Source organism: Athalia rosae, chromosome 1 (genome assembly GCF_917208135.1).
Source record: "Athalia rosae chromosome 1, iyAthRosa1.1, whole genome shotgun sequence".
Classification (NCBI taxonomy): domain Eukaryota; kingdom Metazoa; phylum Arthropoda; class Insecta; order Hymenoptera; family Athaliidae; genus Athalia; species Athalia rosae.
In genome coordinates, this window is record NC_064026.1 from 28,357,701 (window position 1) to 28,371,518 (window position 13,818).

General features: G+C 40.8%; 1 protein-coding gene across 5 annotated transcripts in view; it reads left to right on the plus strand.

Annotated features, from left to right (window-relative positions):
* LOC105683511 (nuclear hormone receptor E75) overlaps positions 1–5,134 on the plus strand; it is a 111,230-nt gene extending 106,096 nt beyond the window's left edge. For all 5 annotated transcript variants that reach the window (XM_048660283.1, XM_048660285.1, XM_048660284.1 and 2 more), the window contains one exon: positions 188–5,134. In XM_048660283.1, the coding sequence (XP_048516240.1) occupies positions 188–2,347 (2,160 nt within the window). In that variant the 3' untranslated portion in view covers positions 2,348–5,134. The remainder of the gene's footprint in view (positions 1–187) is intronic.
* The last annotated feature ends 8,684 nt before the right edge of the window (positions 5,135–13,818 follow it).

The window sequence follows — 13,818 nt, forward strand, 5'->3', positions numbered from 1 at the left end:
CAATGTAGTTCTTCGCTTTTAGATACACACGTGTTAGGTACTACTCGTGTATCATAACGATCCTCGACATTTCAATCATCACATGAGTCTAGTTCCGCGTTCGCATAGAAAGTCCGACATCACCTTGTACATTATACCTGAACTTTATTCAGTCATTGAACGTTTCTCTTCTATTCGCGTGTTGCAGGCATGTCCGTTAAATCCGAACCCCCAGCCATTGACGGGTCAGCAGGAACTGTTGCAAGATTTTTCAAAGAGATTTTCACCCGCTATCAGAGGTGTCGTTGAATTCGCCAAGCGTATCCCTGGATTCAGCCTGCTGGCTCAGGACGACCAGGTAACGCTGTTGAAAGCCGGTGTGTTCGAAGTACTGCTCGTACGGCTGGCTTGTATGTTCGACGCTCAGACGAACAGCATGATATGTCTGAACGGTCAGGTGCTAAAACGGGAGTCGATCCACAACAGCAGTAACGCACGTTTCCTAATGGACTCGATGTTCGATTTCGCGGAACGAGTGAACGCCCTACGTTTATCGGACGCTGAACTCGGTCTGTTTTGCTCAGTCGTTGTGATCGCATCGGACAGACCCGGTCTGAGAAATACGGATCTCATCGAGAGAATGCACAACAAGTTGAGAAACGCGCTCCAAACCGTATTGGCCCAAAATCACCCGCAGCATCCCGACATCCTCAGGGAACTGCTGAAGAAAATACCCGACTTGAGAACGCTGAACACGTTGCACTCGGAGAAATTGCTCGCCTTCAAAATGACCGAACAACAACAACAGCTGCAGGCGCAACAGCAGCAACAGCTACAACATCAACAACAGCAGCAACAACTTTGGCCAAAGGAAGAGGAGCCGAGCGTGTCGTGGGGCTCGGCGTCGGACGTCACCCTCGACGAAGCCGTGAAAAGTCCGCTCGGGAGCGTGTCGAGTACCGAAAGTACCTGCAGCGGCGAAGTCGCCTCCCTCACGGAGTATCATCACGCGACACCGACGTCCGGTGGTCATCACGCGTCCAGCGCACCTTTGCTGGCGGCGACGTTGGCCGGCGGTCTGTGTCCGCACAGGAGGCGAGCCAATTCGGGATCGACGAGTTCGGGCGACGACGAATTGCACCGTGCCTCGTTGGCGAAAACGCCGCAACCCCCTCAGTGTCCGAGATTTCGTAAACTCGACTCTCCCAGTGACAGTGGTATTGAATCCGGTACCGAGAAACCCGACAAACCCGCGAGTAGCAGCAGCGTGAGTAGCGCGCCGACGTCAGTTTGCTCAAGTCCGAGATCCGAGGATAAAGAGGTCGAGGATATGCCGGTTTTGAAACGCGTACTGCAAGCACCACCTCTGTACGATACCAATTCGCTGATGGACGAGGCTTACAAACCCCATAAAAAATTCAGGGCGTTCAGGCAAAAGGACAGCGCCGAAGCCGAACCGGCCGTGGCGCAACAATCTCAATCCTCGCAATCGCAAAACAATCATTCGCAATCCCAGTCGCAGCTTCACCTTCATCTAACCTCGCCGCCGACGCAACAACAACAACAACATCAACAACATCAACAACATCAACATCAACATCAACAACAACAACAACAACAACAACAACAACAACCCTCGTCCCAATGCCCCCAAAAAGCGAGTCTGTTGAGCAGCACGCACTCGACGCTTGCCAAAAGTTTGATGGAGGGTCCTCGAATGACCGCTGAACAATTGAAACGAACTGACATTATCCACAATTACATAATGCGCGGTGACGCCAGTCCAAGATCACCCGCGAACTCACCATCTCCGGCGGAACAGTGCGCGTCAACGACGACCGCGGGTTCCAGATCCCATCAGGGACTCCTACAGTGCTCAACATCCCCGTACCACACGACCGGTAGGTGGCCGGCAACGTCCGTCATAACAACGACGACCGGTGCGAGGCATTACCACCAACAAATGCAACAACAACAGCAGCAGCAGCTCCAAGGTTCTTCGAACGGTGATTACGGTCACCAGACGTCGAATTCGGGTGCCGGGAGTTCGGGGATGTCGTCGCCGCGGTACCATTCTTCCTCGGTGGGAAGTGGCGGTAGTAGTTCGACGTCATTGTCGTCGTGTTCCGGTTCGTCGTCATCCTCATCGTCGGTCGTTGCCACAACGACGAGTTGCACGAGTTCGAGTCCGAGACCGACGTCCAGTACGGCGGCGACGCTGGTGTTATCCGGTTGTCCGAGTAATATGATGGAACTCCAAGTGGATATCGCCGACAGTCAGCAGCCGTTAAATCTTTCGAAAAAATCACCGTCGCCATCCCCGAGGCCGTTGGTCGGACCGTGCAAAGCTTTATCGTTGGAAGCGTAGTGACGAACTATGAATTCGTGTCACGAATATTACGTATGTGAAGAAATGAAATAAATTGTGTTTTTTTTTTTTTTTCATTGTTATTATGAATTTTCTTTTTCTTTTTTTTTTTTTTTTAATTACTTTCAGATTATTTATTTCATTATTAAAACTTCATCATAATTTCTACGAGTACACCCACCTGATTCGTCGAACGGTCATTCGGTAAATTATTTTTGCTAAAACAAAGATCCCTCGTTGAAGAGAGTTTTTTTTTTTTTTATACGAAATCATTGAAAAAATAATGACGAAACCGCCGACTTATTAACGCTGTGAAAGTGCCAGGACGCTGCTGAACGCGTAGCGTGTGACTAACCAAATAATTTATTATTTAAATCAATAATTGTTATATATATGCATTATCAGAAAGAAGAAAAACGAAAATGAAAGATCAATGGCCGTTATCATTGATCGTTTTATCATCGATTTTCGGTTATTTTTCGGGATTTTTGATATTTTCTTTCTTCTCTTTTTTGTCCTCCGCATATACGCGTTGCAAACGGAATATTATACTCATCCAATTTCGTTGATGATTATGTTAATTGAGTGACGACAACGCGCGTATATGAATGAATGTGTATGTATAATGATATGAAAAATCAATCAATGAAATAGCAAAAAACAAAAACAAAAAAAGAAGAATAATGTTTAAATTTCAAACATTATGTTATATCATGTCTAACAAAGCCTCGTCGCCAATCTGGCTAGTTGGCTATCTACAGGCTATACACTATAAATATATACATATTATATACATATACATGAATGTGAAAAAATGTGTATGTATGAAGTATACATAACTTTCGTAGCGGAAAGGGAGTCCGCGGTGAGCCGGCATCCTAAACTGGTTTAAGTGTTGCAAATATATATGTATAAATATAAATATTAATATTAATAACAATAATAATCTATTACATGTGATAATCATGGAAATCGCGCATCTTGTACAGCCTCGAAACTTCATTCATATAAATATACATATAAATATATATATATTATATATAACAATAATACTAATGATAATAATAATAACAATTAATTATAATTACAATTATAGTTATATCATCATCCATCATCTTATACATATAAATATATATGAAAATATATCTATAAAAAAGATATAATAATAATATATATCTATATATGTATAACATGTACTCTACCTAAAAAATATTAATTATTTAAGATAGACGGAAGGTAATAAAAATATATTATTATTATTACTGTAATGTCGGTAGGGTACGAGTAAAATAATATTAATAGTAATAAGTGATTATTACAATAGTAACGATAACAATTGATATCAATAATCATTATGATAATAATAACAATTACAACAACAAAATAAACCAGAAGCGACACTTACAAACAACAACAACAACAACAACAGCAACAACAAAACGGTAAAGAAACAAAATAAACAATACAAATACAACAATAATAACATTTACATTTCGATTATAGTAATAATATAAATATAATATTGGTAATGTTTAGTAATCAATAACTATACTATTAATTAATTAATAATAATATTAATAATAATAATAATAATTATTGTAATAATTATATTATAATGGTAGACTATTGTAGAAATTATCATCTCGTACATATGCGTGTGTGTTTCTGTGTGTGCAGTGAGTGTATAAACTAAAAAAAAAATGAAAAAAAAAACAAAAAAAAAATTACGAGCGTATAAGAAAAGAAAATAAAAAAATGGAAAAAAGAAAGGAGTGTGTGTGAAAGAGAGAGAGAGAGAGTCAAGAAAGGTGGAAAGCTCGGAACGTGCGCGGGGCAGGTTTTGAGATTTGCATATATGTAAAAACACTGAATAAGAAAAATGATGAAAAAGAAAAAAATAATAAAAATAAAAATAATAAAAAAAATACATGTATGATGTTTCTTTTTTTGTCCGGAATGGAATAGGAGCAGAGAAGTAAGATGAAAAAAAAGTATATCCATAAATATCCAGAAAAGAATTTTGAAGAAAAAAAAAGATAACGAATGAAAAAAAAAAGTAGAAGTTTAAGTTCATACGAAATAAGGTAAGGCTATAAAGTGAAAAATGATGAAAGAAAAGTAATAATTAAAGTGAGAGACAAAAGTTTAGTTAAACAAAAAATGAATAATAATAATGAATAGATAAATAGTTAGGGAGTTTTTGTCATGAGACTGAACGGCCGGTCGTGGTCACCAGTTTGCAATTATCGTACCTTTTATGCCACGTGTCGTCTTAGATTTTCCTCATATGAAACTTTGTTGATATGTTATACGAAGGGGAGGATGAAGAATTGAAGGGAAATGTAAGGATGAAAAATTTTGAAATCTTATTCATTATTTAGCCAATGCTAATTGACGGAACATAATCATCGTTTGATCGTAAGATCGACGAAGTAATTATCTTTGAAATGGAGCAAGAAAAAGGAAAAAATTAAGAAATAAAGTCAGGCAAATTCGTATGTCGAGATAGAGAAAAAGAGAAGAATAGAAATAAAAGAGATTCGAAAATGATATAAATTCGATGATGATATAGATGTGCGTAGGAGAAATCAATGATCGTTGTAAATATTAGGTTTTTAAGGTCCTTAGTTCTTAGTGAGAGTGAAAAAGTTTTTTGAAAAAAAAGGAATACGAAAAATGAAAAAAAAAAAAAAAAGAATCGCGAGCGAAAGTAACGCGGCGGGCCGCCGCCGACGTGTTGTTGAGACGCCCGCCCCCCTTCCCCACAGCATTAAAAGAAATATAAAATTGAATTAAAATGATAAAGAAAACATTGAAAATTTCAATTTCTCAAATACGTAGTTCGAATCAAATCACCCAGTCACGCTGCACTGCTGATACTATAATATTTATATCGATAATTTAGCATCAGTTATTTGTCTTGAATTAATACGTTTCCCCCTAATTATTTCCCGATCCGAAAATCTAGCATTCATATTCGTATAATGTTGATAGATAAATAAATTTATTCCACCTTCACAGATAATGGATTATTGATAATAGCTAAATGGTATACGTATAAAAGTATGTTATACCCGTAAAAGTACGATGAAAAGAGAAAACAATAAATGAATGAAAAACAAACAAACACACGATGTATAATAATTAATAATATTATACATCGATCATCCAGCTGTTATATTTTCTCTGATTATTCAGATAACAATTAACAAGGAAATATAGACATAATACGAGAAGAAAAAAAAAACAACAACACGAATATATAGTATACAAATATGAATTATACGATGATCGAAAGGAAAAATTGCAAAAATAATTAACAATAAATAATGAAAATAAGAAGAAAAAAAAAGAAGGATGAAAAACAAAATACAAGATATGTCTATAATCAATGAACTAAAAGATAAATAATAATTATTGAAAAACAGAAAGATAAAAAGGTTTTTGTCCCGCCCCCGCATTTGCCCAGTGAGCAGGTAATTTTGTACGCTTGGGAGTTGTGAGGTCGTCTGAATAAACATTGTCTGGTGAATTATAAAAAAAAAAAACCAAGTCTCATAAATTATTTTTTTCACCAATCCGAACCGTAACCGAATTCAATCCATCCATGCATCCTATGCATCCCTATCTTTGATAAATTTAATTTTAATTATAATCGGTACCTATACTTTCGGTAGTGAGGAAAATAAATTGCAATACATACGAGAGTTCTGGAAATTTTGATCGGCAGCTCTCGGGTATCGGTTCGACGAACTATAATCTCGCGTGACTCACTTGGCGTTGTTCTAATTTGCAAATCAGTCAGTTTCAAATCTCGAGGTACGGAACTCTGGCTCACGTGCGTTCCGTAGCTTCGGTTATAAACGAAATTATTCTAATAAAAATGTAAAATAATGCGCACTCAATTATTTACCAATTATTTTGCCCCGATAACTTGGGTCATCAACGCATCGAATTCTCTGAAATTTCTAATCGCGTAAATTGTTCCGATTAATTTTATCAACGATGTTTCAGTCATCCGCGGGACGTTGTGAATCGGAAATAAAGTCCTATATAGATAGAGGAATTCGTTGAATTTTGTTATTGAAAGATTGCAAGAACGAATATACATATATTTCATCCATTTCGAACATTCCTCCGGGCAATTCGCTCTTCAACCGAAGTGATTCGTTCCAGGGAACTCGGAATCCAAGGTGGACGCAAAAATGTGGATTCAAAGAAAGGTACGTCCGTTTATGATCGTTAATTTTATTTTTCAAGATTCTCCAGTAGTCTTTTTTTATCCTTCGTAACAAATCCGACCTGGAGTGTAAGAATTTTTCTTCTACAATTTTGGAAAACCCGGAGTGCGTGATCGGTAGGGTGCAGGTGCAGGTGCGCGGTTGAGAAGGATGTTGTTGGAAAGTAGTAAAACTTTTCAGCAGAACAAGTGAAAATGAAAACGCTAGAGAGTAAGAGATAATCCCATTCATTCGTTCATTCATACGTAGGGTTTCCATTGACGATGAAACGTTGAGCAACGGAAACAAACGGCAGCGTGCAACACGTGGAGCTCGTTTGTACCCTTCCTCGAGTTTCTTCTGCGCTTGTATACGAACATATTCAAATTCAGAGGCCAATTGAGAGAGAGAGAGAGAGAGAGAAGTGGCTTTCGGTAAGTTTAAACAACGTTACAGAGGCTGAATGTTCGCCGTATATCGCATGTGTACGCCGCCAGTCTCTCGGTTTCTGTAAAGTGTACGTGTCAGCTCACGCGTGCAATTTAAATCCCCTAATATATGTATCGCAGTTAATTCACACTCTCGTGGCGATAAACAAGTGTTAATAACTCGTTTTGAAATTGCCCATTGAGAACGATATTAATTGAGGGAAATGGGATATCGAGTGCGTTGGAATATCAAAACGAAGAAAAGAAGAAGAGGAAATTATCCTTCGTTCGCTTGTTTACACAGCATCTTGGCGTGTGCTAACAACCGATGTTTATCTTCTTACCGCTATAAGTTGCAACTGAGAAGTAGTACGGGATGTGCGAAATTTTGCAGCAGAATTGCATTATCATTCACCTCCGTATCTGGGGATTTTCAGCTACAAATATTGTTGTTTTACTTTTATTTTTTTTCACCAACAAAATCTAATATTCACTTCAGAGAAAACGGTCGAACGGAGAACCTGACTTCGCGTTCGTGAAAAACAAGTTTTGCGACTGCAGGCCGTTGTTTTTTTTTTTAAACTTTTGGATCATTTCATCCTCCATTTTCTTCAAATTTCCTTTATTTTTCTCTTCGTTTGTTTGTCTGACGCCAACCCCTGTATCGACCTTCGTTCGTTTTCACCTTCGACTGATTCTTGCCCTTGACTTTCTTGGCTACCTCCCTCGAGGGGATATACGACGACGAACGAACGAAGGGGCGAGTCGGATGGAACCTGCGACGGTAAAAAAAAAAGAACGCGAAAAAAAGAAATATCTCGATGACGCGTCAACTTACAAAATTGGATCTGCCGAAATGAAAGAACAATACGTACGTACATATGTGGATGGGTATATACGTAGGCTCGTATGTACGCAATGTACATACGTGTGTATTATACAACCTAAGAAGGATTGCGGGTAATTTTACGAGACTGCGAAAAAGAAAGTAGGTGCAACATACATGTTCAGGTAAGGTATATACACGAACATGTGTAACCACGCACGCGTCTGCTCGACTCTTTTGTAATCCAATTCCAATGTGCCAGATTCTTGTTTTCTTTCCTTTTTTTTTCTCTTCACGTATATAAGACCCATAGTAAATTGCAGACGTTACTCTTCGTTTCTTTTGCTCCACGTATTTTTTGTTTTCCTTACTTCATCTCTTTTTGTTAACGTTGGGCGTAACGGTACATTACATGCGACGAAATCTAAGATTCATTCCAGGTACGCGTTCTTATCACGACTAGACAAGGTGTATAATGTTACCGTGGGACGAAATATGCGACTTTATATAGTCGTCTCGTAGTAGGTAAACTGACACCGGATTTCAAGAAAATTCTTCACCTAGGGTAGTTTCAGTCGATTCGTTCGGGGACAAAATTTGAAATAAAATTGAAATAAATTGAAAGCAATTGTCGAATGGACCCGGGAAACTCATTAATAAGAAAATAATCTCCAATAAGATTGAATGAAAATGCGAAAGAGAATGGGATACCCAATTTCGCGCAATCGGTGCAGATCGATGCTGTACGGTTGATCCGCAAAAATGGACTGTGACGTGGGGAAAAAAGGAGAGTTCGAATTCAATTCGTAACGATTACCCTTGACCGCGTCCCTTGTGGGTTCCTTCAGGTTACAGAGACATTCCCAGACTCGACTGGTTCTCGTCTTCTCCGAGGCCCGTTTTGATCGTGCGCGATCGACGACGACGACGACGACATCGTGTCGTACGCCGCCGCGTTAAGTGACTACGACCGACGCGGCGTATATATCCCCCAATGTCAAAGAGGGGTCACAAACCAGAGTATACCCGACACCCCTCCTCTCATCCGAGTCCAAATTCCTCATCCTCCGGTCCCGATATTCGCCTTCTTTTATACCCATCGTTTCTCCTAGATGTTCATACGTATACGGGGGAGTTTCCTGCGACATGCAAATCAACCTCTCACGTCCTTCACCGTTCCGACCCTATCGTATTTCCTTATATATACGCGTATATTATACCAACTGGTTCGAGTTTCGCCGAATTTCGGATACTCCTTTGATTTTTTGCCGTTCCAGGCCCCCCGGGAACACGAATTTTTGTCCGAAATCGGTGAATTATTTTACGCGTCTGGAAACGATGCACGCGTGCGTCTTCGACGGACGGAGGTGCAGACTTCGTTTCCGGTTGGACGAAATAACTGGAAGCTTAACCTGATGCGAAAAAAGGGACGTTACGACCGACCGTTCGATATTTCTGGAATGTCGGATGGTCGGCGGAAAGGGGCAGACACATGCAGTTCTATACCGCGTATGTAAGATTTAACCAGCACTGATCGCATCAGCCTTCGGTCTGCCTTCGACCTCATCGTCGTCGTTCAGTTTCTCCTGGCCGTTCCGTTGCCGCCGCGCGACTCGGTAATCTGCGCTAATTCTCCCCCTCGCTTTTCTTCCTTTTTTTTTTTTTTCTTTCTTTCTTTCATTCGTCTTTGCTCGATCTTTTCTCCGATCTCTCTCTCCACCTCTCGTTCCCCTCGGTCTCTCTCCGTCTGTCCGTCTGCAGTTCGCGTGTCATTGAAAGGTACGACGCGAGGTCGTAGGAGTGCGTAAAATAAAGTCTGGATGATTTGTGGGCGACAAGAGAACGGTTTCGGAAAATTTCGGGTCGACGAAACCGCCGCCGGATCGGTATCGGTGATAGGAAATCGTGCGACGAATGAAATGAAAAGGAAAAAAAAAACAACAAATATTATTAAAACAATCCTCGTCGGATGCCGTTTAATCAGCATAACGCGCGATTTATATATGACGACGTATACGCACACGTATACGTTAGCACGTACGTGAACACGACCTATACGTTAGTCGCTGCTGTATGAATTTCACTTTAGTCACATGTCGTTAAAGTGACCTCTGATGCGTCAGTACTATATTGTTAGTCAGCTTGTTTTTCGGGGAAAAATGTATTCAATTCGCTAACTCACATTTAAGCGAAATGCTCGATTATATTTGGCTATACGAAAAAAGACTGACGTGGTGCGCGAGTGTCGGATGAAATGTAAAATCGGACGAAACGTTATGTCGCGGGGGAAAACGATGCGGATTCGGTAAACCTTGACCTCAGTCCTCGGAAAATCATCGCACGATGGAATTCGAAGCACATATTTAATTCGACGCGTTTCCCAAAAGGATCAAAAGTAGCGAGTTCGAGCGTTCGTTTCGCTCGTTTCGCTCGTTTCGCCGCGTACGCTCTCTCTAAACCCCCGAAGGACACGATCGTTTCCGCTCTCGAAAGTTTCCAAAAGTGTCAGAAGTACGTACTTTTGAGCGCGGTGTCGTGGATCGGTTCACCGTCTCCTTGAAATCGCTTTGAAATTATTGACCTCATGGACGCCTCCGAATATTCCGACTCCATTTTCCGTCACCTTGACGGGAACGTCTTTATTTTTCTCTTCTATCTGGAGCACCGAGCTCACGAGTGTACGCGACGCGCGCGTCGAGTCCCGAATTGTTGTTTTTCTTCCTTTTTTTTTCGTTTTTTTTTGCTTTTATTCCCTTTTTATTCAACTCCACATTCGCGCTTTGTTAAACCCTTAACCCTGTCCCGTTATCTTCGGACTTCAGGAGCCGAAAGCACTCACCGCCCTCCACGTGTCAAGGTCAGAGTCAATCCAACCCCCGCGCACATATATATCCCCGACCGCGAGAAGATTCCCGACACGAGTCACCCCAACGGGGGGATGAAATTTACGACCGGTGTGGCCTTCGCATCCCCCAATCGGCCCAGGCCGGGTCGGTCCTTACATTCTTTCCCCCTTTCTCCCCTTTCGCCGTAACCCCGAATAAAATAGGAAAGGAAACAGAATTTAGGGGAAAAGAGAGGGAGAGAAAATTCTAGCGGATGACGTACGAAGTCAATTTCGTACGACGATTTTGAAAGAAGATTGTTTTTTTTTGTTCATCGTTCTCTCGACACACTCGGTCTTGGGAATCCGCCTAACCGTCTTCGCGCGTAACGTTTGTATTATCGCGACATATCGCCGTGGCGAAAAGAAATTCTTTTCTTTTTTCATCAGTTTCCAAACCACGTGCCGCAGGACAGGCGAAAGTGGATGGATGGATTACCGTTGGTTAATACGATCTGGAAATAACATTTCGGAATTTAATTCACTATTCTTTCGTACGTCCGGGACGAATCACGGTGAGCTTGACAGTTTCGAAAGCAATTTCGATCATCTATTTTTCCCCGCGTGAAAATGATTGTGACGATTTGCTACCGATTTCGCAAATTGGAGAAAGAAAAAAATGACTATAAGTAGGCGCACCGGTATTACTTATCGTGCAAAACAACCATTCACCGATCACCGCCGTTTCATCGTTGTAATTTTTTTTTCTTTCATCGTATTATAGTAAAAGGCAAATGAAACGAGTTTACTATTGGAAGGCGAACCAGATCTAGTTATATACGTATTGGCACGTGAATATAATAATCGGGAGTTTCAAGTTCTCGAAGTAAAAAACAACGACTCAGCGGGATTTCGGATCAACAAATAATCTCAAGTCGCCTACAGTCCGCGATGATGATGATGATGATGATGATGATGATGATGATGATGATGATGATGATGATGATGATGATGATAATGATGATGATACCGGCGCTACTTATGTGTCGATGATGCACCAAAAGCCGTTCGTAGTTATACGAGATTTGTTTTTCTTTCTGGTTTCTATTCTCGCCCGACTTTTGAACGACCTTAAAGTGAGAAAATAAAAAAAAAAATAAAATAAAATAAAATAAAAATAAAAAAAAAAAAATTTCACGGTAATATCACTGCGACGACCAAGGATAGAATATGACCTTGCAGTCGGAACATGCACCGCACGCCCATTCCACCGGACAAACATTCTTCGTTGAAAGATAAGAGGCTCATTAATGAGCGACGCAATCAAGGCAGCGTCAACGGAACAATTAGGTGAAAGGAACAATAAAGCGTTTACGTACATACGTCTAATTAAGAGGTTCAAAGTTCGGTGGTAAATAATTTTTCCAAATCTCTAATGTTTGTCCGTTTCTAATGGGCAGAAAAATAACGTACGTTGTATACTTATATCGGTTATCTCAAATTATACCGATTTTCAATCTACCGTAATAACAAGAGAAAAATATTTGTTCTACGCAAATATTGAAGAAATCTCGAAGTAAGGATCATTCTTTCACACGAAACAAAAACAAGGCGTTGGACACATTTTCGAACAATTTTCGAATAGAGAATCCTGCGAGTGAAAAACTTTCGTTTAAATTTATCGGGAAAAAAGATTCGCAAGAAACGTGCGAGTCGCGCGTTCAGAGGACGAGAAATGTGAGGAAGGATGGCAATCAGAAGGAGCTGATCCTCGCCGATCTTCAACGCACATTTCCGCGAACTTTAACCCCCCGACTAGATAATCAGCCAATCATTACCGCCTCTCTTACTTCGAACGTTTCAAGGCAAAACTTACAATTAGTTTCCTACAGAGATTGATTATATTTCAATGTACACAATTCGCGCTATCGCTTGGCAAACTTTGCGTACGGCTCAAAATACGGAAGGCGATTTTCAAACGCGCGTTATACACACGTACGAATTGAATGCACAATACGCGCATCGTATATCCATCATATATTCGTCATCTGGTAATTCTTTTTTCTTTTCTTTTTCAGTCTCACCGAGAATACCATCGAATGTATAAACGATACGATAATATAAATTATTCAAAGTCGTTCGCGTCGGATGCCTTGTTTTTTGTTCGATTACTATTGTTGTTGTAAAAAAATTTTTTTTTTTTTTTTAATTTATTTCCACTCGCCGCGCTTCCCCGGGGTGACCCCCGACGATGACGAGGCTTCTGTCTGGTCGAGAAACAGGTCTGTTTGCTGCAAGTCCTCTGCAGTCTGGCGTCATTGCTACGCGAGCGATGAGCAACGTCGTCGTTCGCGGTACCATGCAGCCGATGTTTTTCGTCGGGAGGGTCACGGTGCATCGCATTGCCCTAGGTCAGTTGTCAGTCGCGCGTTCTCAAAAGACCTTGACGATACTACGAACACCCATAACCGAACCGCCTCCGCCATGCACCCTGCAGCATGCGCCGTCGGCGGACTTCGGACCTCGTACGCTTCCACTTCCACCTCCACCTCCGTTTCCATTTCCATATTTGGATATACCGTCTAAACCGTATAATAACCTGAAATCTGGCCGGCCGATTATCGGCCGGCTTCGTCGGATGCGTCGCGTATCATTCGCGTGGCGTGTTTCAATCGACGCGAAGCCTGAAAAGAGTACTGCAAGTAAATTCAAATCACATGTCGCCCGCAACGAAGCGCGATTTCAAGCCAGACATGTTTACCGATGTCTGAGAGAGGTGCCACCGCTTACCAGTAGTAACAATAGCAACGCCGTTAGCGACGGACAGCAGGAAAAATTCAAGGTCCACATCACCTTGAACCAAACAAATATATTGGCGACGTACGAATGCATACATCTAATAGAATTTTTTTTTTTACACGCCATATAGATATTTTCACTCTCGTTCTCATCTCGTACTAAGTTCTAAGTACTGACGGACTTGTAAATTTGTTTCGAAAAATATGGTTATTTTTATACCAAACGAAGCGACGAAGAGGACGTTGAAGATTATCTCGGACAATTGAAACGTTTTTTTTTTTTTTTTTTTTCATTTGTCCCTTACGGTCGTGGAAGATTCTTTTCAGTTTGTTTTTTTTTCTCTTTTTTTTCAGAGATTATCGATAAAATCTGAC